We start from the raw sequence: 22,732 nt of genomic DNA on the forward strand, positions 1-22,732 counted from the left end.
TATATTTAATATTATATACATACATCGTTGCACCGGTAAGATAATCCACTTCCAATCCAATCCACTTTATTTATATAGCACATTTTATAAACAGAGTTTACAAAGTGCTGCACAGACTAGTAAAATAAATAAAAGGTACAAATTTAATTTAATCCAAAAAGATCAAATAGAAACAAAATAGTAAAATAGATATTAAAATATTAAAAAACAAGAAACAAAGCAATAAAAGCCAAAAGTAAAATCAATTAAAATAAAAGAACCAAAAGACACAGGACCATACAACTCACGCGGAGTTAAAAGCCAGAGAATAAAAGTGGGTTTTAAGACGAGACTTAAAGCTTTCGATGTTGGGGGCCTTTTTTACTTGGGAGGGGGGAGAGTTCCATAGCTTGGGGCCAACCACAGAAAAGGCTCCATCTCCCATGGTCTTAAGTCTCGTCTTGGCCACCACAAGCTGGAGCTGGCCCTCGGACTTCAGTGACGGCGCTGGAGAGTAAATTTGGATGAGGTCCGAGATGTATTTTGGGGCCAGCCCATTCAACGCTTTAAAAACAAACAATAAAATATTAAAATCAATCTTAAAGCGAACAGGCAACCAATGCAGGGAGGCCAGTATTGGGGCGATGTGCTCCCCCTTTTTGATACCAAATTTATGTAGCATACTTTCATCATCACTATCTTGCCTACTGTGTAAACACGAACCAGATGAGGGTTTACAGTTCTGGGCTGTATTGTCATGACTGAGGAGTGAACCCTTTGACTATGCAGTTATTACGTGACTATTTGAAAACCGCTCTGCACACAAGAGCACCTTTACTTACTAGAGCTTACTAATGCTTCTCTTGGCCTCAACCATTTTCTTCGCCTCCACTTTTCAAACTGATGATAACTTTGTGATTGCATTGTATTTCTATCATTGTAGGTGCGCTGACTGAGCGCAAGAAGGTCACCCTGGGAACGCAGCCCACTGTGCTGAGGACCTTCAGATCTCTTTCCACCTCCAATGTCTTTGCCTGCTCCGATCGCCCCACTGTCATTTATTCGTCCAACCATAAGTTGGTCTTTTCCAATGTCAACCTCAAGGAGGTCAACTATATGTGCCCACTCAACTCTGAAGGCTATCCAGACAGGTCAGCAACAGTAAATACTTTCACAGTTTGAATCTATAAGCTTTACAACCAAGTGTTGGGAAATGTATACATTGTAGAATTTATTTTCATCATTATGCCAAGGCTTCATAAATTTTAATCTTTTCTAAATCTGTACTTTCTTACAGTCTGGCTCTGGCTAACAACAGCACTCTCACTATCGGTACCATTGATGAGATTCAGAAACTCCACATCCGCACTGTTCCGCTCTATGAGTCACCCAGGTCGGTCTCCTCGTCAGATTTGCCCACTTTTTGCCGACTTTTGCCCTTTTTACCGTCATCTTGTTTGTCCTGTTGTAGTTGTTGTTTGAACATGTGTTACCTTGCAGTTTTCTTTTGACAGGAACAAGTCAGGAAATTATTAGATTTGTGATTTTATGTCGACAAGCGCTCACACTGTTTCATTGTGTCCTGTTCATTTCACTTCAAACTGTACTTTTTTTCCCCCACTTGTTTATCAGCTTACCGACTTCCGCCCACAGCTGTTTGTGCATCCTCTCACCTCGTTCTTATTTTGCTCATGCCCCAGGCGGATCTGTTACCAGGAGGTTTCCCAGTGTTTTGGGGTCCTGTCCAGTAGGGTGGAGATTCAGGATGTGAGCGGTACCACCTCTGCTGTGCGGCCGAGTGCAAGCACCCAGGTATCTTCACGTTTTGTCGGAATAAATAATCACTGTTTTGTGATTGACTATAACCAATTATTAATTTAAAAAAATGAAATACAAGTCCTATGTAGTACTCTGGTCACTCGGCATCAGTAATGCTTGATTGATGAGACATCGCATTACCCCGGCATGTCTTTGGTAGAGTGAATAAAAGTAATCCTCCCATTATTTGTGGAAGTGGTACATATTTGTCAACTTACTTTGTCCTTCTTCTCCACACTTTCACAAAAACAAATAACTAGGCTAACTAGTTAGCGCGGTTGCTTGCTGTATGCTATGAGTGTCTTCCGTCTCTTATGACCCTGCAGTGATCACATAGCCTGCGCATTTGTGGCAAAGTGGTGCAACCAAAGAATAATAGGAGTGTAAAGGTGACTATGGGGTTGTTATTTCATGTGTACAGGCTCTAATAATGGTAAAAACTGTATTTAGAAAGTCATAAACAGGTTCTGTATGTTTTAACTAAGAAGGTACTTTGCGGAAATGATCTGGAACCAATTAACCGTGTTAACAAGGGACGACTGCATGCCATTTAATAGTTGGGTCCATTATGAGTGTGTCCCTTAAATCAGTGGTTCCCAAACTTCTCACAGCGATGTACCCTTTCAGACATTTGACCTGAAGCCATGTACCCCCTACTCCTGCACACTGAAACCTTTTGATGTTGATACACTTGAAATATTGAACATAATGGTTCATTCATTTTATAGTAATTCCGGTCAAAAATTTGTATTTTGCATAGTGGCATTAGAATAAAGTTTGACGTGAGCGCTGATAAATATTTAAGTAATTATCCTACATATCTTTTATTCCACTATGATGCTGACATCCTTCCCTTGGATTGGATGGGTTGAACGGATTTAATTTGAGCTTCACTTTTTTTGTCCACTCACAATGATTTAATTTTTTAAGTCTGCATATATTTGTGTATTTGCTTAACATTGATTTCTGTTATCACTAGAACGTTTTGTAACATTGTCTTATTGTTATGAGCAACAAATGGTTGGTTGGATTTGTAATATCGCGTGATTTGGGCTACATGTGCATGTGTGGGTGGGTTTGCTGTCATTTCCAAGGGTCCGTGAATGCAGCGGCAACTTGTCTCTGAGGAGTTATGTAATGCACCTGAATGCACCGTTCCTCGAAAAAGCTGGTACAGCACCGATAGTAGTTTTGTAGTTATGATCCTGCTTGTTGAGTATGAAGTAGGCATGTCCCGATCCGATTACGTTATGGAAAATCTGGCTTGATCAAGTCGTTTCAGACTGGATCGGAAGTGGACGTTATCTCCCGATCAGGGCTTGGATTCATATGTATATTTATTCTTGTTACTTTTTATCAGATTTAGAGTTATGTGGTGGAACAGAGTGAGACATCATAACCTACATAACATCACTTTTCTGAAGTGACACTATTGCAGGGGTGCGCAAATATTTTGACTTTGCCGCATTGAGTTAACAAAATTCTCCGGGCGGGCCAGAACATATATTTAACACACACACACACACACACTATTTTATGCTTATAATTTTCCTTGAATTATTTGTCTAATTTTATCTGTACAAGTGTTATACGATCAGCTTTATGTTCTCATGTCCCTTTTTTCAGGAGCACCTTAAACATCAGACCACATCAAACTATGTCATTTAATTTTACAGTTTTGTTGTTTTGTTTTGTTTTTTTACTAAATAAGACATCGGACTTGCAAGTCATGTTGCCAGTTTGTATGTTCAAAGTTGAAATACTTAGAAAGTAACTGGTGGGCCGGATTCAAACGCCTGGTGGGCCGCAGTTTGCCCACCCCAGCACTATTGGTTGAATGTCGTCAAGCGACATAGGACACAGAAGCAGCTTGCGACTGTGGCTGCATTTAACACGACACACCTGATACAACATCTCAAAAACAAACGCACAACACAATACAACAGGTTCACCCAGGAAACCCAGCCTAAGACGAGTCAGCCCACCCTGCAGGACATTTTTAGGAGGAGAGGAAAAAAGTGACAGCAATGAGTGATCTGCCATTAATCTTTCGTAGAAAACTCTTGTTTTCTAATGCTTGTGGAGCACTTAGAACCCCCGATATGGCATGCCCTCCCGCCATTATTCCATAAGAAGATACTGAGGCACTTATTTTCTTATTTGCTTACATGCATGCCGGATATTTTAAGTTGAGGTGCTGTTTCATTTTATGTTACATTTTTATTTAATGAGCCCGCCGTGGTATAGCGGTTAGCGTTCTGGACTTTGGAGCGGACGCCGCAGGTTCGAATCTCCGCTAGTAAGCACCAGCGGTATTCGTCAGGAAGGGCTTCCTTAATTTAAAGGGCTCAAGCCAAAAATCACTATGCAGCTCATAAATATCCTCTGTGGCGACTCTGTAACCTGGTAAAAGCCGAAAGAAACAAACAAGCATTTTTATTTATGGTCATGGTTTTATTTCATTTGAACATGCATCAGATTACAATTGAGTGCATCCCATAATCAGTTCACAGTTCCATATGTCCAAAAGGAGTAGGAAGAAGCAAAGCTTATTAAATCCTACCCCTCCATCTGGTACTTTTACAATCACTAACTGTTACATTTGTTCACTTCCTGCTTTCCATAATACAGTTTAAGGTTTTTTTTTCTTGTGTTTTTTTAATAATGCACCTCGTACCTCGTAGGAGGTGATATGAGCATCCAATGCCATAATGGGTACCATAGTAAGTGTCAATATAGACACTTTGATTGATTTTGACATTGTTTGATTTCCTTACTCAATCCATTCCATAGTTTGATTCCACATACTGAAATGCTATGGCTAGCATAACGTAGTCCTAGCATAGAAGTGTTTCAAATGTACTTCTTCCCTGAGATCATATTTCTCCTCTCTTGTAGAGAAGTATTGGATGACAGTTGCTTGTTTTTAGCCTTATGCATTATTTTAGCTGTTTGAAGATGAACTATATCAGCAAGTTGAAGTATTTGTCATTTTAGAAATAAGGAGTTAGTATGTTCTCTGTAGGCGGCATTTAATATTTACTGTTGCACTAAAGTCCAAAGAATATATTTTATTACTTCATTGTTCAAGCTACCTCACAATGCGCCATTAAAGTTTTAAATGTTTAATGGTGAATCAAATGAAAACACAAGGGACATTCTGGATGTGTTTCTTTCTTCTTTTATAAATGTTTACTGTATTATAGAATTATCAAATTGGGACAAAATATTGTGGGCAAACGGGGGCAAAAAAACTGTTCAGGCCATCTCTAGTGCCAATATATAGCAGCATGGCCCAGGCTCGGTTAGAGTGTCAGAAATAAACATCTTTATGGGCATTCGGGGGAAAAGCAGGGTTCTCCTGTTTTTAGATGCTTTTGGAATAGTAACAACTTTTCTTTAGTAGTTCAAATGATCCGGTTCCAAACATCTCTCCTGCCATCTCTTGACCGTCAGGAAGTCAGTTCTGCCTCGTTTAAAGAAAAACTTTAACTTAATGGAAATTTGAGACTGTACATCAAATCAGTATTGTTTTTCATCCTTTCATTGGACGCTCCCTGGCATCTCGACTTGGCAACCATAATGTGCTTTCACGTACGTAATTATGGCATCCAATTATTTTCAGGCCAATTGTCTCTCGACCTTCATCTCTCCTGTAGTGTAAAGCTCAGGGCAGCATTTTTGTTTTTTACTGGACAATTGGCCTCAGCAATTATTGTTATATGAAATTATTCAATTTAATTGTTATATCCATGTCACTGTAATTCAGTGCTTCTGTATTTTCTGTCATGCTCCCCCAAGGGACAGAGAATTTTTCCTGTCTCCCCCCATTTGATATACTAGACCAGCTGATAGTATTTATTCATTTATTTATTTACTGTACAGACTGAACTTAAAAATGAAACCAGGAAAATGGAGAGCATACAAGCGTATTTGAAGACTATAAATTTGTACATGTTGGTAGGTCTGCATTGAAATGAAAGCCTCTCGTACCCCCCCACCCGCCGACAGTTCCCTGCATCCCTCCCCACTACAGAAGCACTTCTGTAATTAAAAAGCATGTCTGTTTAATTATATACCTACTCCTATTGAGACAACCTAAAGTTGAAATTACATTACACATGATTTTCATGTAAATACATTGAGTGACATACTAGCATTTGAAAGAAATGACTTCCAATGGACTGTGACAGCATGTGTTTTGCTAACCCTGTCAAGCATCACAGCCTCCGTTGCGGTGTAGAAGTCCATTTTATTATATATTTTTTTAAGATTGCACAACTTTGCAGGGACAAATCACTGCCAGACATGTTTGCATGGTGTCCACAAAGGTCTGCACCCGATTTTAAATGCCTGTGCATCTGGAGAACAGATGGTCCTGCTGTCCCGGGGAGCTCTTCAGACAGAGATGTGAATCCCTGTATAGACCTTATTAGAATTCTCTTTGTATTAATTTCTGTTCTTGTCCCATCTCATACATCTCCATACTTCCAGGCTCTCTCTAGCAGTGTGAGTTCCAGCAAGCTCTTCCCCAGCAGCACTTCTCCCCATGAGACGTCTTTTGGTGACGAGGTGGAGGTTCACAGCCTGCTCGTTGTGGATCAGCACACCTTTGAAGGTGAGACAGCCAGATGTACATTTCTATTTGATGTCCAAAGTTGGCACCCTCATGTGGTGCGTCTGATGGTAAAATGATGTCCACTGCATGGAGAATAATGAGATGAAATGGGTAGAATCAGGTCAGTCCACAAGAAATTTTTCTCAGCCTTGACTTGACAATCATTCATCAAACTATTATTGTCTCATACATATTAAAACAGGTGCATCAATACATTTGCATTTTTCGCTTCAGCTTTGGGTTTATCCATAACCTGCGTGTTGTCTCATTTTGCGAGTATTAAACACACACCAACATACTGTTGTGTTTTGTAATGCTAATTCCCCTGTACACCATCCTTCCTTTAAAAGACACAGGACTTCACAAAGGTGCATAAATTAGCACACATATTATGTAAATAAATGTAAATATGGGGACGGATCAGCAGGTTGTGTTTACATCTGAATCCAATTTATCAGTGTGAACTCATTTTTAATGTTTTTTTTAATACAATCCTGTATCATCGCTTATGTGCTCTGTTGGCCATGACTGACAGATATGAATTCAAGTGGGGATGCATGTTCATTGTACAGTCATTCAGGTTTATAGTTGCATAATCACCACTTAAATCTGGAGTCATTTTTTAAATCTCTGCCACTAATTTGAACATGCACTTCTTAGTCCAGCTAAATTCTTCAGATGCTGCATTATTGATATTGGTTGTGTCAAATATATTTTGCATATATAATTCCTGGTCAACTTGTGGTAACCTGGGGTACCTTCTGTGTGCATCAGTGACATGCAGTGAGGTTCATGGCTGGTGAGGCACCGACTCCTTTGGATTTCATTTTTTATGTTAATACATGTTGCTCATTAAGAGGATGAAAACGGCTTTGGTTTAAAAAAAATGAGCCGTGAGCCAACTCAGTGGTGCTTGCACACTAAGCAAACCTAGCCTGCAATGCAGAGTTCCTAGATGAAAACTACAACCACTGCTTAACAAAAAGAACATGAAGACTCGTCTCAATTTAGCCAAAAAACATCTTGATGAAACCCCAAGACCTTTGGCGAAAATATTCTGTGGTTTGATGAGACAAAAGTTGAACCTTTTAGAGGTGTTTGTCCCATTACATAAAAAGAACATACCAAGAGTAAAATATGGTGGTGGTAGTGTGATGGTCTGGGGCTGTTTTGCTGCCTCGGAACCTGGAAGACTTGCTGTGAAAAATGGAGCCACGAATTCTGCTGTCTAGGAGAATGTCCAGCCATCTGTTTGACCTCAAGCTGACCCCAACTTGGGTTCCTCAGCAGGACAAAACACACCAGCAAATCAACTTCGGAATGTTTGAAGAAAAAACAAAATGAAAATTTGAAGTGGCTTTGTCAAAGTCCTGACCTGAACTGTATTGAGTTGCTGTGGCATGATGTTATAAGGTGGTTCATGCTGGAAAACCATCCAGTGTGGCTGAATTACAACAATTCTGCAAAGATGAGTGGGCAAAAATTCCAGCAAAGATTGCTGTTGTTGCTGCTAAGGTGGCCCACCCAGTTATTAGGTTTAGGGGAGAATCACTTTTTCACGCAGGGCCATGTAGGTTTGAATTTTTCTCCGGGAATTGTATTTGTGGTTGGTTTTCTGTGTATTTTTTCCCAAGAAAGCAACATGCAAAAGGCTGTGCTGTGCTAAAGTATATATTTTTTCTCCTACCAGTCCTCCATGCTCATCAGTTCCTCCCAAGTGAGTATGCCCTCAGCATGGTGTCTTGCCGCCTGGGAAAAGACCCATCCGTCTACTTCATCGTGGGCACTGCCATGGTCTACCCAGAGGAGGCCGAGCCCAAGCAGGGCCGTATAATTGTCTTCCACTACACAGACGGTCAGTACCCCGTCGTTTCTTAAGTGTTGACTATGTTTTCCAAACACAAGCAAACTGAGCTGAACATTTTTCTCTCTTGTTTCTCAACCGTTTGCTGTTTGTCTTCTCATCTACCTCATTTTTCTTTGCTCTTGTTATCCTCCGGTCGGTTTCATTTTCTTCTTTATCCACTTTGTCCTTTTTCTTCACTCAGGGACAGTTTGTCCTGTGATGCTCTTGTTTCGCTTCTCACTTAATCATTGCTTATCACTTCTCATCAGACGTTTCCCTCACCACTGCAGTTCCTCTCATTTCCTTTCATGCTACGTTCTTCTTGAGGTGTTTATTGCCTGCTTTTCATTTATTTGCTGCAGCTTTCTTCATTCCACAGTTGTACCAATTCTGCAAAGCTGTTTTTTTCTCTCTGTTTCACACACCTCGATCACACTCTAGCAGTGCAGTGTACCCCAGTAAGATCCTGTAGGTTGAAATCAAGCAACACAATCATGATTTTTGCTTCAGTGCCGACAGTATGCTGGCCTTTCCGACGGTGTTTTGATCCTGTTACAGCTCCTCAGCGGGGGTGGACTTGCAAGTCTCTAGCAAACAACTCCTTTTGACTGCAGTTTAGCTTCCGGTGTAGTCGTGAACAATGGCGACGAATGCAACATCCAGATCGTTTTTTGTGCTGGAAGTAGTCGCTAGTGACTCATTAGTCACTTTTGGTGCTTTGGGGGAATGGAAAACCCCCAAATGATGTGCTAAAAAAGCCAACCAATCACAGCTGTGTGGTTTGTGTCGCTGTTGATGCAAAGTTAACATTTTTTTTAGATGCACCCCTAGCTTTGCTGCAGGATTTGGAGGTGGAGGAGCCAGCATTGTGACGATGAAGCATAAATCAAGTTTTAAATTGCTGGACTGAAACTGATTGATGTACTTTTCCCTTAGGAAAGCTACAAACTGTAGCAGAAAAGGAGGTGAAAGGAGCTGTCTACTCCATGGTTGAATTCAACGGAAAACTCTTGGCCAGCATAAATAGCACGGTAATCATCACTTCAATAGTCAAAGGTCCCATTTTACACTTTGGTTTTTTTTAGGTCTAAAAGGTCCCACAATAGTGTATTAAGTGTGTTACTCAAAATCTAGATTCATGCTGGAATGTAGGTGTTTTTTTTTTAATAAGCCCTAATGGGAACACATGTTTTATGTTTATAGCTTTACTAGTAATGAGCAAATATGTGGCTCAAAGAAACCCTATTGTAATTTTTTTCCACTTTATACATATACATTACTGCGAACATGGCAAATGCAAATTATAAGCTGTCCTCTTCTAAAGTGGCGGCATCATGTCCATGGGGGAGTAGATTTTTTGTTTTGTTCATGATGTCCTAAAAACCTAAGAAAGAACCATTGCTGAGTGCCTCTCCTCTCAAAAGTAGAGCAAACAAGGCGGGAGATTCATTGTCATTTATGTCCTGTTGGGTGCTCACTGACAGGATGCATGAACACGCATTGCTGTTAGAACATAAAAACATAAAGTCAATTTTCAAATGATAGAGGGCCTTTAACAATATGTTAGCTTTTCATGAACATCTGCACAGAGGTGAACAAAAAGTACAGTGTCTTGCACAAAATATGCTTTTCGTCTTACTCTTAAAAGTTCTCGTGAATTATTTTACCTTGGAGTTGCAGTGCAAAGTCTCGGGGAATAAGAGATGTTTGGCACATTGCTGACAATGTGCCTTGCTCAAGTGCTAGCTCTAAAGCAGAAGTGCAGTTTATTTATGTACTTCCCACATCAGGATTTACCTTGCTTTTTACTTTGTTTTGTTTTTGTTTTTTTGTCTTTTCTATAACCTGCTGGTAAAGGGGGCTACATAGTATATAATATTTTTCTGTTGTATACATTAGAGATTAGATGACTATTGTCTATTATTGGTCACAAAATATATTGAAATACAAGTGATATGTAGTATAGTGGTCACGTGTTGTGACTTAGTAATGTCACAACACGTTGACGACACATTACCTGCGTGATTTCAGCCATGACATGTCTTGCATGTCAGCATAAGGACCCCCCCCCCCAATTCCGTGTGGAAGTGGACGTTTATAGCTTACGGCTGTCTCGAGGCCCTGCAGCATAAGAGTTGCACAGTGTGATGTAAACAATGAATAATAGAAAGTAAAGGTGGTAACAGGCTTGTAATTTCATGTCTACAGAGCTCTAATAATGTTGAAGAACGTATTTATAGTCACAAACAGGTTGTCTAAGCTGTAACTATGAAAATATTCCTTTCATTAACATTGAATCATATATCACTGAAATTCATTGATTGCTATTTATTTACCGCTATTGGGACAATTGTATATATTTTGTTATATATATAATTATAATAATCCATTCATTTTGGTATCACTTTTACCTGCAGGTAATGTGTTCCACACAGGAACAAGCTTGTTAGTTCCGTATATCCGTGGTCTGGAATTATTTCCAAGCTTTGCCTTTGAATTACAAAGATGTACAGGCGAAGGTTTTTATAAAATGTCAGCTGCCAACTCAATGAAAGGACAGCAGCCATGACTCAGCTATTACGCAGCTTTGTCTCACCATCACCCCACAAGGCCAAAAGGCAAAAGGCACACTTTTCCGGCCTTCACAATACATACACTTTGCGTTACATCTTGGTGGTCTCTGGAAAAATAGCTTCAAACTGCAATGAAAGAGCTTGTTACGCGAGGGAGGAGTAAGGTGGCTTCCTTTAATTGGTCATGATTTTCAGTAACGTTTGTTGACATAAAATGGTATAAACAAAGTGTTTATTTGAAAAATGCATCTAGTGGCATCACAGTAAAAGGAACATAATGTCTGATTATTACATTACCATTACGCAACATGTGACCTGACAAGCTGCTGCCTATGTTGCTTGCAGTTGATATTGGTATGGGTAATGAAGTGCTGGACTATATTGGTAAAAAGCCAATAACGAGCATCTCTAAAAGATATTGTATTTTTTGTAAATTGTGGTTCCTTTATAGAGACTTAAATGTAAGTAGATTGGACAAATGTGTGGCCAAGTCAAGAGATCACAGACAAAATATCAGATAGCAACAAAGTCCCTTCTTCCATCTTTCATCTTTTAATTAAACTCCTGTAGAGCCAGTACTGTGCAGTATGTAGTTAGTCAGACAAACATGGACCTCAGCTGCAAGCGAACTGCAGTGAATGGTGTATGAGCGTGTCAGGCAATGTTGAACCTTAATTGTATACAGTAAGTAGTGCAGGGCAGGTTGGGGGGAAATGTCTCCTCCTCAGTCATTTTGAAGTCTTGAAGCTTCCCAAATAGATTTATCTGGTATAGATTATTCTGTGAAACCACTGACACAGTGTGAGAGAAACGGCTCTCCCACTACTGCCCTGTAATGTCATGCTCATCCACGCTGAGCTATAGATAGACCAAAAGGATTATATGCCTGAAAAGCAGCCTCATCTTAAGATCAAACGAATCCAAAAGTCATGGCTTGCACAATTCTGGAAATCTTCACTAAGAGCACCCCCACCCCCAAAGTCCGAAATGTAGTGGAAGTTATACCTGCAGAACCCAGATAGTGTATTTTACGTGCATGCATTTAATGAGTGAAATCCTTGAAACTATTTAGGTCTTAATCACGTTTCTGCAAAACAATCTTATCAAGCAGAATGCTATACTTAAAGGAGCACACATGGAAATTAGCTGAATGCTAATGTAAATCTGGTATGCTCATTGATTTCTACGTCAATAATGTAAAGTGCACACTGCCCATAACCTACACACTCAGACCAAGCTTTTTGAAGTTTTGAAGTACTACTTTGGTGTTTAGAATGTTAGATTAAGGTTGGGCAATTTACATATTTATCCCCAAAATAAGGTGAAATGCTGAGGGTGATTAGCAATTACCCGGCTGTGTAATATGGCTACTTCTAAGAGATCAGCACTTTAATGTCATGCTCACTGAAGCACGCCGTATCCGAAATAATATCATGCACTGACTGTAAAGTCAGCAACTACATCAAACACCAGTGCAGCTAAATGATTTTGGCTTGTTCACAAAACAAACAGTTATTCACCTTGAGTGTGTGTTTCAGGTCCGTCTCTATGAATGGACTGCTGAGAAGGAGCTGCGGACCGAGTGCAACCACTACAACAACATTATGGCGCTTTACCTGAAGACCAAAGGCGATTTCATCCTGGTGGGAGACCTGATGAGGTCTGTGCTGCTGTTGGCGTACAAACCGATGGAGGGCAACTTTGAAGAGGTAACATTATGGCATTAACTCTGAAATGGGAAAGAAAGCTTGGGTCGGGTTGGCCTATTTGCCAGTCGAGGCCAAGCTGACTATGTAGTACAATTGTCCCCCAAATAAGTTGCATTGTACATATGTACAGTACCTTAATAGCCACTGTAGTAGTAGTGGTACCCTTTTATTCGTTCATTCGTCTCTGGACGAGAGGCGGGGTACACCCTGGACTGGTGGCCAGCCAATCACAGGGCACATATAGGCAAACAACCATTCACACTCACATTCATACCTATGGACAATTTGGAGTCACCAGTTAACCTAACATGTTTTTGGAATGTGAGAAGAAACCGGAAACCACACATCTCCACACAGAGATGCCCAATCGGAGAATCAAACCCAGGAAAAAAAATGTTTGATGACAATATAGTAACTACATTTATTCAGTGATTTAGAACATAACACAAACTAAGCATCTATTTACAGATGTTTGCTTGTTACATTAACTATTTACAGATGTGTGTGTGTGTGTATAAACTACAGACGTGTGGCTCACGCACACACAAACTACAACAACTACACCTATGTGTAGTCACCAAGTCTGTCCCTATCCTTTGCGATCACGACAGATCCACAGCCAGACAAATTCTGTGCCGGTCTAAGCTGCCTGTACTTTATTATCTGCTGGATTTCCTCATATACGTCAACATTTTACTCTCTTAGTGCGCAACACAGCAACTTCTGTCTTCTTCATATCCAAACTGTTGCTGCCCATTGGAGGCTATGTATTTCTATCCCTGCTGGGCACAAAGACATCATGAGCAGTTGATACTGTGGGCACAGAGAGGGTCGGCAAGTTGGAGGGTCACAAGCACTGGATGCACCATCTGGAAGCCGCTGGCGAAGGCTGGTCCTCAAGAGGAGGAGAGAGGTTAGCGCAAAACAGGGATAAATGTTGGCAAAGTGTCAAACAACGAGGAGAATGCTGTCACTACATGCAGCGCTAACTCAGAGGGAGAAATCCATCGTCTCCCAGATGCAGTCCACCTGCTTAAGAAGAGGTCGCAGATGATCAGGTGCGTCCTGTGGTCTCGCCTCCCGCTGGATAGAGCGCTCCTGCACAGAAATAAACATGCCCAGGAGAAGACAGGGAAGTATAAAGGGCTAGGACAGGAAGGGCCTGGCGGTGAAATGACAGCAACTCGTGCATGCTAGGTGCACTTCATGTAAGGCTGTCCGTATGTTTCACTCACTGGGGGGATGTACGTGTGGGCATCGTACAAGGCTCATGCAGCCCACTCAATTTGCAAGATGGGCATACTGGCTTGCTACGGCACCTAGGGTTATTTGTTAGCAAGAACCAGAGTGTACAGCGGGAAGAGTCGCCCGCCATGGCCAGGTAAGGTGCATGAATGTCGCAGACACTATGTGAGTAGCCGCCGACCGTCCACGGAGGTCGGGAGAAGCAGAATGTTGGCTGGGAGAATCTGACCACCACAACCGGACATCGGGATGTAACTCCCCCTTTACTTTTTGCTGAAATATCCTGGCAGGGTGAATGAAGTCTTCTTTTGGAGGTTCTTGCTTGGAGATAACATGTCCTAGGAGATCACAACTACTACAACAACTAGTCTATGACGAACTGCTCATGTTTTTCCACAGATTGCGCGGGACTTCAATCCTAACTGGATGAGTGCTGTGGAAATCCTGGACGATGACAACTTCCTCGGGGCAGAGAACGCTTTCAATCTGTTTGTTTGCCAGAAAGACAGGTGAGAAACTGAATAGGGCACACTGTACCACATTTTTGTGGTACAGTTTTCTGTTTGAAATAAACAAATTTGAGGCTAACCGGTTAGCTCGGCAGCATGTTGCGTTTAAAAGGGAACTGCACTTTTTTGGAATTTTGCACATCATTCACAATTTACTTATGTGAAACAAACATATTTCCCTTTTATGTGCATTATAACAAGAGAAAACAAGTTAGATTGTGCTGGATAGATTTCAGCTGTCATTGGGATACACATTTCATTGTTTGCTATACATGCTGTGATCACGCCTTACATCTTACATCTTAATACATAATCAGTGTTAGTGTTATGAAAAGGGAAATATGAACAGGCTTGTTAATGATGGGCAAATTTCCAAAAAAGTGCAGTTCCCCTTCAAAGTAGCGGCTGTCTCGTGTCCCTGCAGTGAACCCCGAGCCTCCCAATTACAGTGTAGCAATGTGGTGTCAACAAAGAATAACAAGTTTAAAGGTTACTAGGGGTGTTAGTTCATGTCTCTAGCGCTCTAATAATGGTAAAATTTGGATTTAGAAAATTCAGTTAGGTTTTCTATGCTCTATGAAAATATTCAGTGTATTAATATTGCTATCACATCTGGAACCAATTAACTGTGATAAACGAGGGATAACTGTACAAACAATATGAGTGATGTAATTGTATCTGAAGAATGATTTGGGTCATGCCACTACTTGTCATCTACCTAATACATCAAGTTCGATCACTGGCTGTCTTATTGATTTTTTTTGTCTCAAATCTTTCTTTCATTTACTTTCTACTTCTGACATAATTATCCATTTCCATTTTCTGACCTTTACCTCTGATGTTTCTGGTCTTTATGTTTTTCTTCAGATTTCACCTCAGACAGTATCTATTATTGTCGGCTGTACAATAATGACTCTGATTAAAACAAACCCCTCTTTTTCTACCAGTGCGGCCACCACAGACGAGGAGCGTCAGCACCTCCAGGAAGTGGGGCTCTTCCATCTCGGAGAGTTTGTTAATGTTTTCTGCCACGGTTCACTGGTACTGCAGAATCTGGGAGAGAGTTCCACTCCCACCCAAGGGTCCGTCCTCTTTGGCACGGTCAATGGCATGATCGGTAGGCACAGTTGACCACACACCATTTTGATTGTTTGCATGGATTCTCAACAGTTAGGAAGCATTTGCTGCAGTCAGTAGTAGTCCAAGGAAAAGGATGAAAAGGTCTGCTTTCATCCATATACAGTGGTATGCATCCCTGATCGTTTATACATCACTGGTTGTTTGGAACATCCATTTCAGTTAAATATATCATACAGCAGACAGACACAGTGATGGATGAGAAGTGAAATGAGGTTTATCATATTTACAGAAAGTTTGCAATAATTATTTCAACAAAAGTTTAGCAGCATTCCTTATGCAAAGTGCACTGAATAGTTGAACGATGCACAGTAACACCATCTGCACCAAGATCATGTTGTAGGTCTTTGGAGCTGGTCTGTGGGTTGACTTTCACTGTTCTCACCATCCTTTGCTTCTCTGAGATTATTCTTGACCTGCTACTCTGGGCCTGAGCTAGAACTGTGCCTGTGGTCTTCCGTTTCCTCACTATGTTCCTCACAGTGGAAACTGACAGCTGAAATCTCTGAGCTAGCTTTTTGTATCCATGGTCTGGGGCAGAGGTGGGCAAACTACAGCCCTGTGGTCCACCAAGTGTTTGAATCCGGCCCGGCAGTTGCTTTCAAAGTATTTCAACTTTTAACATACAAACTGGCAACATGACTTGCAAGTCGGATGTCTTACTTGGTAAAAAAAAAATTAAAAATAAATGTAAAATTAAATTACGTACTTTGATGTGGTCTGATGTTTTAAAGTGCTCCTGAAAAAAGGAACATGAGAACATAGTAGTAGTATGTATAGCACTTTCACAGATAAAATTAGACAAATAATTCAAGGAAAATTATAAGCATAAAATAATGTGTATGTATGTGTGTTAAATACCGTATTTTCAGGACTATAAGTCGCTCTGGAGTATACGTCACAGGAACAGCCAACCTATGAAAAAATACAGGATACGTTCTGGCCCCCCAGTTTTGTTAACTCAATGTGGCTCACGAGTCAAAATATTTGCCCACCCCTAGTCTAGGGCCTAGACCAGGATGTTGAACAATCTTTGCTCTCAGGTCATTTGACAGTTGTCCTGAAGCTACCATGGTGCTACTATTCAGAGAAAATGCAACTTGCTATTGGCCACCTTAAATACCATTTTCTCATGGTTGGCTTCATTTGTTGCATGCAGGTCAAGGGTCAATGAGCTCAGCAAAAAAATGTGTGTTCCAATAATTAGTGTTAAAGGTATTCAAATCAATAGAACAACAACGGTTGTCTACTTTTGTTGAAATAATTATTGCACACTTTCTATAAATCCTATAAAATACATCACTGTGTTTGTCTGCTATATGATATATTTAACTGAAATTGTTGATCCCAACAGACAGTGATTTATAAAGGAAAATCTTACCAAAATTACCAGGGGTCTCATACTTTTTCATACAACTTTATTTGACTTATGGTACATGCACAAAATCTGTACCACATACAAATTGCGAGGAAAAAACGTGTCTAATTTTAAGGAACATCTGAGAAATCATCATCAAAGACATAATCTTTAATACAGCTATCGCTGATATTAGATTGTACATTATTTATGACATTTTTAGAATGTATATTTTACTACTATGAGAGCTTCAATACCACTGTGTTTTAAAGGTTTTTAAGTTTTAACAACATGTAGAGCAGCTATTCTTCCTCTTGGTACTAAAGAGTACATTTTAAATGTCTCTTTCTTTCATTATTAATCTGCAAAATTAGCACTCAGTTGTAAGTGGGTTGTGTATGCCCAACGCCTTGTTTCCAAGGAAGGTTCAACAGGAAGTAATAGCCATTGTTGTGCATGAAAAATGTTGCTATAGTGTGTTTCATAGAAAAATAACGCTGTTAGCCTTATCGTTGCTGGAGACTGTGATGTATCTGATGCTCCTGAAAAAGAGGCGAAGGCCACAGGAAGCAACTAATAAGTTCACAGACCAAAGTAAACTTGTCTTGTATATTTTTGTCAAGGTAGACATCAGATGGTATAGGCATCGGATTGAATTATTTAGAGCATCTCCATAACAAAGTGTCATGTTTTACTTTATTACATTTTCTTTTGGTTAGCTCAACATTGAGGTTGTTTTCTGATTAACAATGACGACAATGGAAAAATGTACAAGTCTGGAAAAAAATCTAAATCTGGAGGAAGCTCAAGTACACGTTATCGAAGACAAATATTGATGACGTCATCAGTCACCCCTCTGCGGTGCTTTATGGAAAACATCTCACCCCCAATTCACACCACACGTATATGTTGTGCACATCAGCGTATCCCCCAGCTATATCGCGCCTTTGCTCATTTTACATTCATGTTACAACTAATTACAATTACAATTAATCTACCATCAATATCTAATGTTGCTGATATTCAGCACCACACCTTTGCTTATGTTGTCCTTGTAAAAATGGTGTTTTGGGTAGGTAAAGGCCAAATTTCTCCAAACATTACGGTAATTGTTCATCATCCATCGTAATGTGCGCTGGGCACATAACGCTGGGTCTTTTAAAGGCCTATTTTGCTCAGAAGGTCACAAGTATGACTACTGAGTCGCTTCCGTACGACGATGATCGTCTTGTGGTACTTTGACCAAATGAAAGCACTTAATTTGTCTTACATTGTTATTCTATAGATGAATATATGATAAGTCCACCAGGAGGATCATCTTCTAATTCAGCTGCTCTTTTTGACATTAAGAAGTTGTGTATATGTATGTTTTGTGTGTGTGTGTGTGTGTGTGTGTGTGTGTGTGTGTGTGTGTGTGTGTGTGTGTATTTCCATGCAGATTATGTCTCTCGCATATAAGAATAATGCACTCTTCTTTTGCGAACTTGTGTTCTCCCCCGCATCCTCAAAGCCTTGCGGCTGTAAAATTTAGCAGAAAATCACAATGAATTATTTAATGTTGTGAAAAAAATGTCTCTTTTCTCTCAACACAAAGTGGCTCTGGCATATGAGCATGAAACTTGCATTATAAGAAACGCCGTCACTAATGATGCTTTTATTTATTTATCATGGTGTTTTCAGTTCCATTGCATTACCAGCACAGACAAGGTTTTTCTATTCTGTCCATGTCCTCGCTGACATATGGAAGTGTTTGTTTCTCCTCACAGTTTGTCTTTTTTCCTTTTTCTTGGATGGTTGTGTGCGTTAGGACTGGTGACCTCTCTGTCTGAGGGCTGGTACAGTCTTCTCCTAGACCTTCAAAACCGCCTCAACAAAGTCATCAAGAGTGTGGGCAAGATTGAGCACAGCTTATATCCTTGTTTTGTGTTCACCAAGGCCATTTCCTAAGCCTGTGCTGCATATGCATTATATCACAAAATCACTGAATTTCCAATGGGACTGTAATCTATTTTTTGCGGGGGGATAACGTAATGACATAATCGTCAAATTTGCAGTACCACGGCAGAGCATCATCAAGCTTGCATGGATTGTCCTTGACGCCGTGTTACCTGGAGATCCTTCCACACAGAGCGGAAGACTGATCAAGCCACAGGATTCATCGATGGCGATCTGATTGAAAGCTTCCTGGACCTCGGCCGTGCCAAGATGCAGGAGGTCGTCAGTACACTACAGGTAGGTTACACTCGCTCGTTCATTCAAACACCGTCCATCTTCTATGCAGCTTATCCTCACTGGGCTGGCCGCTAGTCCAGGACCGGTACCGGGATATTGAGTCCCAATGGGCCATATTCCCTGCCTCCATTGCTCAGGCAGCCAATGGGATACACGGGAGTTTGCCCAACCCGTCCACATGTGCGCTACCACGTGCCATTTGTCAATGTGGTCCAGTTCAAGAGCGTTAGGATGTCGTCTCTGCTCTTGGTGGACGATTTGGTCCCGATGGCCTCATCGGGCTGCGACCTTCAGCGTTTACTGGGACGCTTTGCATCTGAGTGTGAAGCTTCTGGGATGAGACTCGGCACCTTCAAATCAGAGGCCATGGTTCTCAGTCGGAAAAGGGTGGAGTGCTTCCTCCGGCTTGGGAATGGGGTCCTGCCCCGGGTGGAGGAGTATCTCAGGGTCTTGTTCAGAGGGAAGGTGGGAGCATGCGGTCAATAGGCGGATCATCGCAGTATCTGCAGTAATGTGGTCGCTGGACCGGAGCGTTGTGTTGAAAATGCCAAAATGTATGCTGTCCAAAGTGCGACCCAGGGGCCATTTCCAGCCCAGCCCGAAGCTCTTTATTGGCCCATGGCATATTGTAGAAATAAAATGAAGCTTCCAAGAAGCTGAAATGGTGACACTAATTAATAAAACACAGCTTTGTCTTTTAAATATGAAGGTATTTTAAGCCCATCCATCCATTTTCTATGCCACTTATTCTCACGAGGGTTGCGGGCATGCAAAAAATATCAGTCATCCTTTGATTTTCAGTGAACGATCCTCTATGGAAAAGGTTTGGACACCCCTGTTCAGTCAGATTGCTCTCAAGTCATACCCTGACATTCTTTGTCATCATTTATGCAAGCATATTTTTACTTTGTGGTGTTCACCAAGAAAGCCTGTTTTAGTTTGCATTGCAGCGAAGGCAACCATTGCATGTGATTGGTGGTTGGTAAATAGATGAGCGTCATACTTGTCGACTAGTTGACTCACCTGAAAACTGAGACACGGCTGACGTAGACCTTCCAAAGGCAGCGTTGGAATGGAGGGCTCGGGGACATCAGGAGGTAGAGCAGGTCGTCCACTTTTATCTCCGACTTCCCCAGGGCGGCTGCGTCTCCAGATGTATCTCACCAGTGTGTGACTGACTGATTAAGACATGACTTGTGTGATGCAGCACAACTGATTTCAAATAGTTTCTTTTCCACCGTTCCACAAACACTGGTGACCATTGTGATCCATGGGTGGCCTACTGCTTTACACAAAAGTCAAAAACCAACCAAATTGTGCTATTAATAATAATAAATGTTGAATACAAAAGCAACCAAACACATTTCTGATGTGTTTTATCTGGGTGAGAGTTCTCGGGAATAGAGGTTCATGGAAATGTTTGTGGACAAGAGGCTATTCCAGAGAAACATTGCCGCATTTAATGTCATGCTATTATAAAAGAAAGAAAAGGGCTCACATTGTGGACCTAAAAATCAATAAGAACCAAGTTGTCCTGGCTGTTTATTTATGCCATAATAAGCATCGGCGAGGTCTGCCTCACGTTTGACACCCTACTGTTTAATGTTCAATCCTAGATCGATGACGGCAGTGGCATGAAGCGTGAAGCCACAGTGGACGAGGTCATTAAAATTGTGGAGGAGCTGACGAGGATCCACTAGCCTTTCACGCCTCGCCGACACAGACAAAGATGCTCCTCTGGAGAAATGAATCTGAGAAAAAGCAAAAAAACTATTGGGTCTTTGGAGAGGTGTAAATAATTATAAATGAACGTGTGCATGCTTGTTGGACATGGAGGCCTTGAAGGTGCACTCTTCATTTAGAGAAGAATCTCCTGGCCAAGCATAGCGTTTGATAAAAAGACCAAAGTGAAGACGTTGGTCGGAGCGAGTGTGTGTGTGTGTGTGTGTGTGTGTGTGTAGTGTGGAATGATGGATGACTAAAAATACAGAAAAGTGACATTTTCCTCGCCACCTTTTAGCACATTTGTGACTATTCCGAGCAGGTTAGCAAGTTCTATACATCCCACAATTGAAATGTAACACCTTTTCACACATTACTGTAAAGGTTATTAATCAAGTCTGATGGATAAAACAAAGAGGAAAATGATAGATTTATAGCTATTTTGTCTTTGTGATGTTTTTTGTTCTAATAAACCTTGCTTTAGTACTGTTATCCCGTGTGTTTGTCATTTCTCATCCTCCGTGTGGTTCAAAAAAATACTTGAAGTAGTCGCTTTGTACTGGAAACCCTCAACAGTTAGTATCCTGAAGAATAACAAAGTAATCAAGTGAGCTAATGTGTTGCCAGCACAAGGATGTTGGATCTAACACGGAAAACGCCTGCAACAAGTGAGCGGTGTCGATCTTGAGGCCATACTTGGCTTGCCCACAGCTAGTGTCAGCTAGTTAGAAAGCTGGCTAATTACTTGATAATACTAAGTCATGAAGGACACATACACATTATATGAAGATAATACTTGCTGTATGAGCACTTTATGTGTAAAATAATCTTCCTGAGGGGTGACACTTCTGATATAGTCTGTGTGGTCTACAGTTAATTTATTATTATTGTGTGGAAATATGGGCTAATAACTATAAAAGCAATCTTCACTCGCTAAATGTACTGCAAAAAAGGTCAGTAAGGATAATTCATAATGCCGCCTACAGAGAACATACTAACTCCTTATTTCTAAAATGACAAATACTTCAACTTGCTGATATAGTTCATCTTCAAACAGCTAAAATAATGAGATGAAGTGGTCATATTAAAAAGATGGTTTGATGATAATAGATTGTCCTTGAACCTAAGTAAAACTAAAATCATGCTGTTTGCTAACAGCAGAAAGGACACGTACCAGCAAATACAAATAGATGGTGTAGACATTGAAAGGGTGAAGGAAAATACATTTCTGGGGATCACAATAGATGAAAATATGAGCTGGAAACCTCATATTACAAATATACAACATAAGGTGGCCAGAAATATTTCAATATTGAACAAAGCAAAATTTGTTCTCAATCAGAAATCACTCCACACTCTTTATTGCTCTCTGGTTCTACCATATCTTACTTATTGTGTGGAAATATGGGCTAATAACTATAAAAGCAATCTTCACTGGCTAAATGTACTGCAAAAAAGGTCAGTAAGGATAATTCATAATGCCGCCTACAGAGAACATACTAACTCCTTATTTCTAAAATCACAAATACTTCAACTTGCTGATATAGTTCATCTTCAAACAGCTAAAATAATGCATAAGGCTAAAAATAAGCAATTAGCTAAAAATGTCATCCAATACTTCTCTACAAGAGAGGAGAAATATGATCTCAGGGAAGAAGTACATTTGAAACACTTCTATGCTAGGACTACGTTATGCTAGCCATAGCATTTCAGTATGTGGAATCAAACTATGGAATGGATTGAGTAAGGAAATCAAACAATGCACAACGATGAGCCAATTCAAGAAACAATACAAGCAGTTGATGTTTGCTAAATACAAGGATGAAGAGTCTTGAACCAGTCATGATGTGCTATATACAGTGCATCCGGAAAGTATTCACAGCACTTTTTCTACATGTTGTCATGTTACAGCCTCATTCCAAACTGTATTAAATTAATCTCTTACCTCAAAATTCTACACAAAATACTCCATTATGACAATGTGAAA

General features: G+C 40.5%; 1 protein-coding gene across 1 annotated transcript in view; it reads left to right on the forward strand.

Annotated features, from left to right (window-relative positions):
• ddb1 (damage-specific DNA binding protein 1) overlaps positions 1 to 21,235 on the forward strand; it is a 45,085-nt gene extending 23,850 nt beyond the window's left edge. Inside the window, exons 16-27 of the mRNA XM_058046128.2 lie at positions 923 to 1,130; positions 1,277 to 1,372; positions 1,680 to 1,791; positions 6,292 to 6,415; positions 8,106 to 8,270; positions 9,198 to 9,292; positions 12,373 to 12,543; positions 14,188 to 14,297; positions 15,245 to 15,414; positions 18,599 to 18,701; positions 18,900 to 19,023; positions 20,640 to 21,235. Coding sequence (XP_057902111.1) covers positions 923 to 1,130; positions 1,277 to 1,372; positions 1,680 to 1,791; positions 6,292 to 6,415; positions 8,106 to 8,270; positions 9,198 to 9,292; positions 12,373 to 12,543; positions 14,188 to 14,297; positions 15,245 to 15,414; positions 18,599 to 18,701; positions 18,900 to 19,023; positions 20,640 to 20,723 — 1,562 coding nt within the window. The 3' untranslated portion in view covers positions 20,724 to 21,235. The remainder of the gene's footprint in view (positions 1 to 922; positions 1,131 to 1,276; positions 1,373 to 1,679; positions 1,792 to 6,291; positions 6,416 to 8,105; positions 8,271 to 9,197; positions 9,293 to 12,372; positions 12,544 to 14,187; positions 14,298 to 15,244; positions 15,415 to 18,598; positions 18,702 to 18,899; positions 19,024 to 20,639) is intronic.
• Positions 21,236 to 22,732: the final 1,497 nt, after the last annotated feature.

The sequence above is a fragment of the Doryrhamphus excisus genome, linkage group LG11, assembly GCF_037039965.1.
Source record: "Doryrhamphus excisus strain RoL-2023G ecotype Guam linkage group LG11, RoL_Dexc_Guam_v1.1, whole genome shotgun sequence".
In the NCBI taxonomy this organism is placed as follows: domain Eukaryota; kingdom Metazoa; phylum Chordata; class Actinopteri; order Syngnathiformes; family Syngnathidae; genus Doryrhamphus; species Doryrhamphus excisus.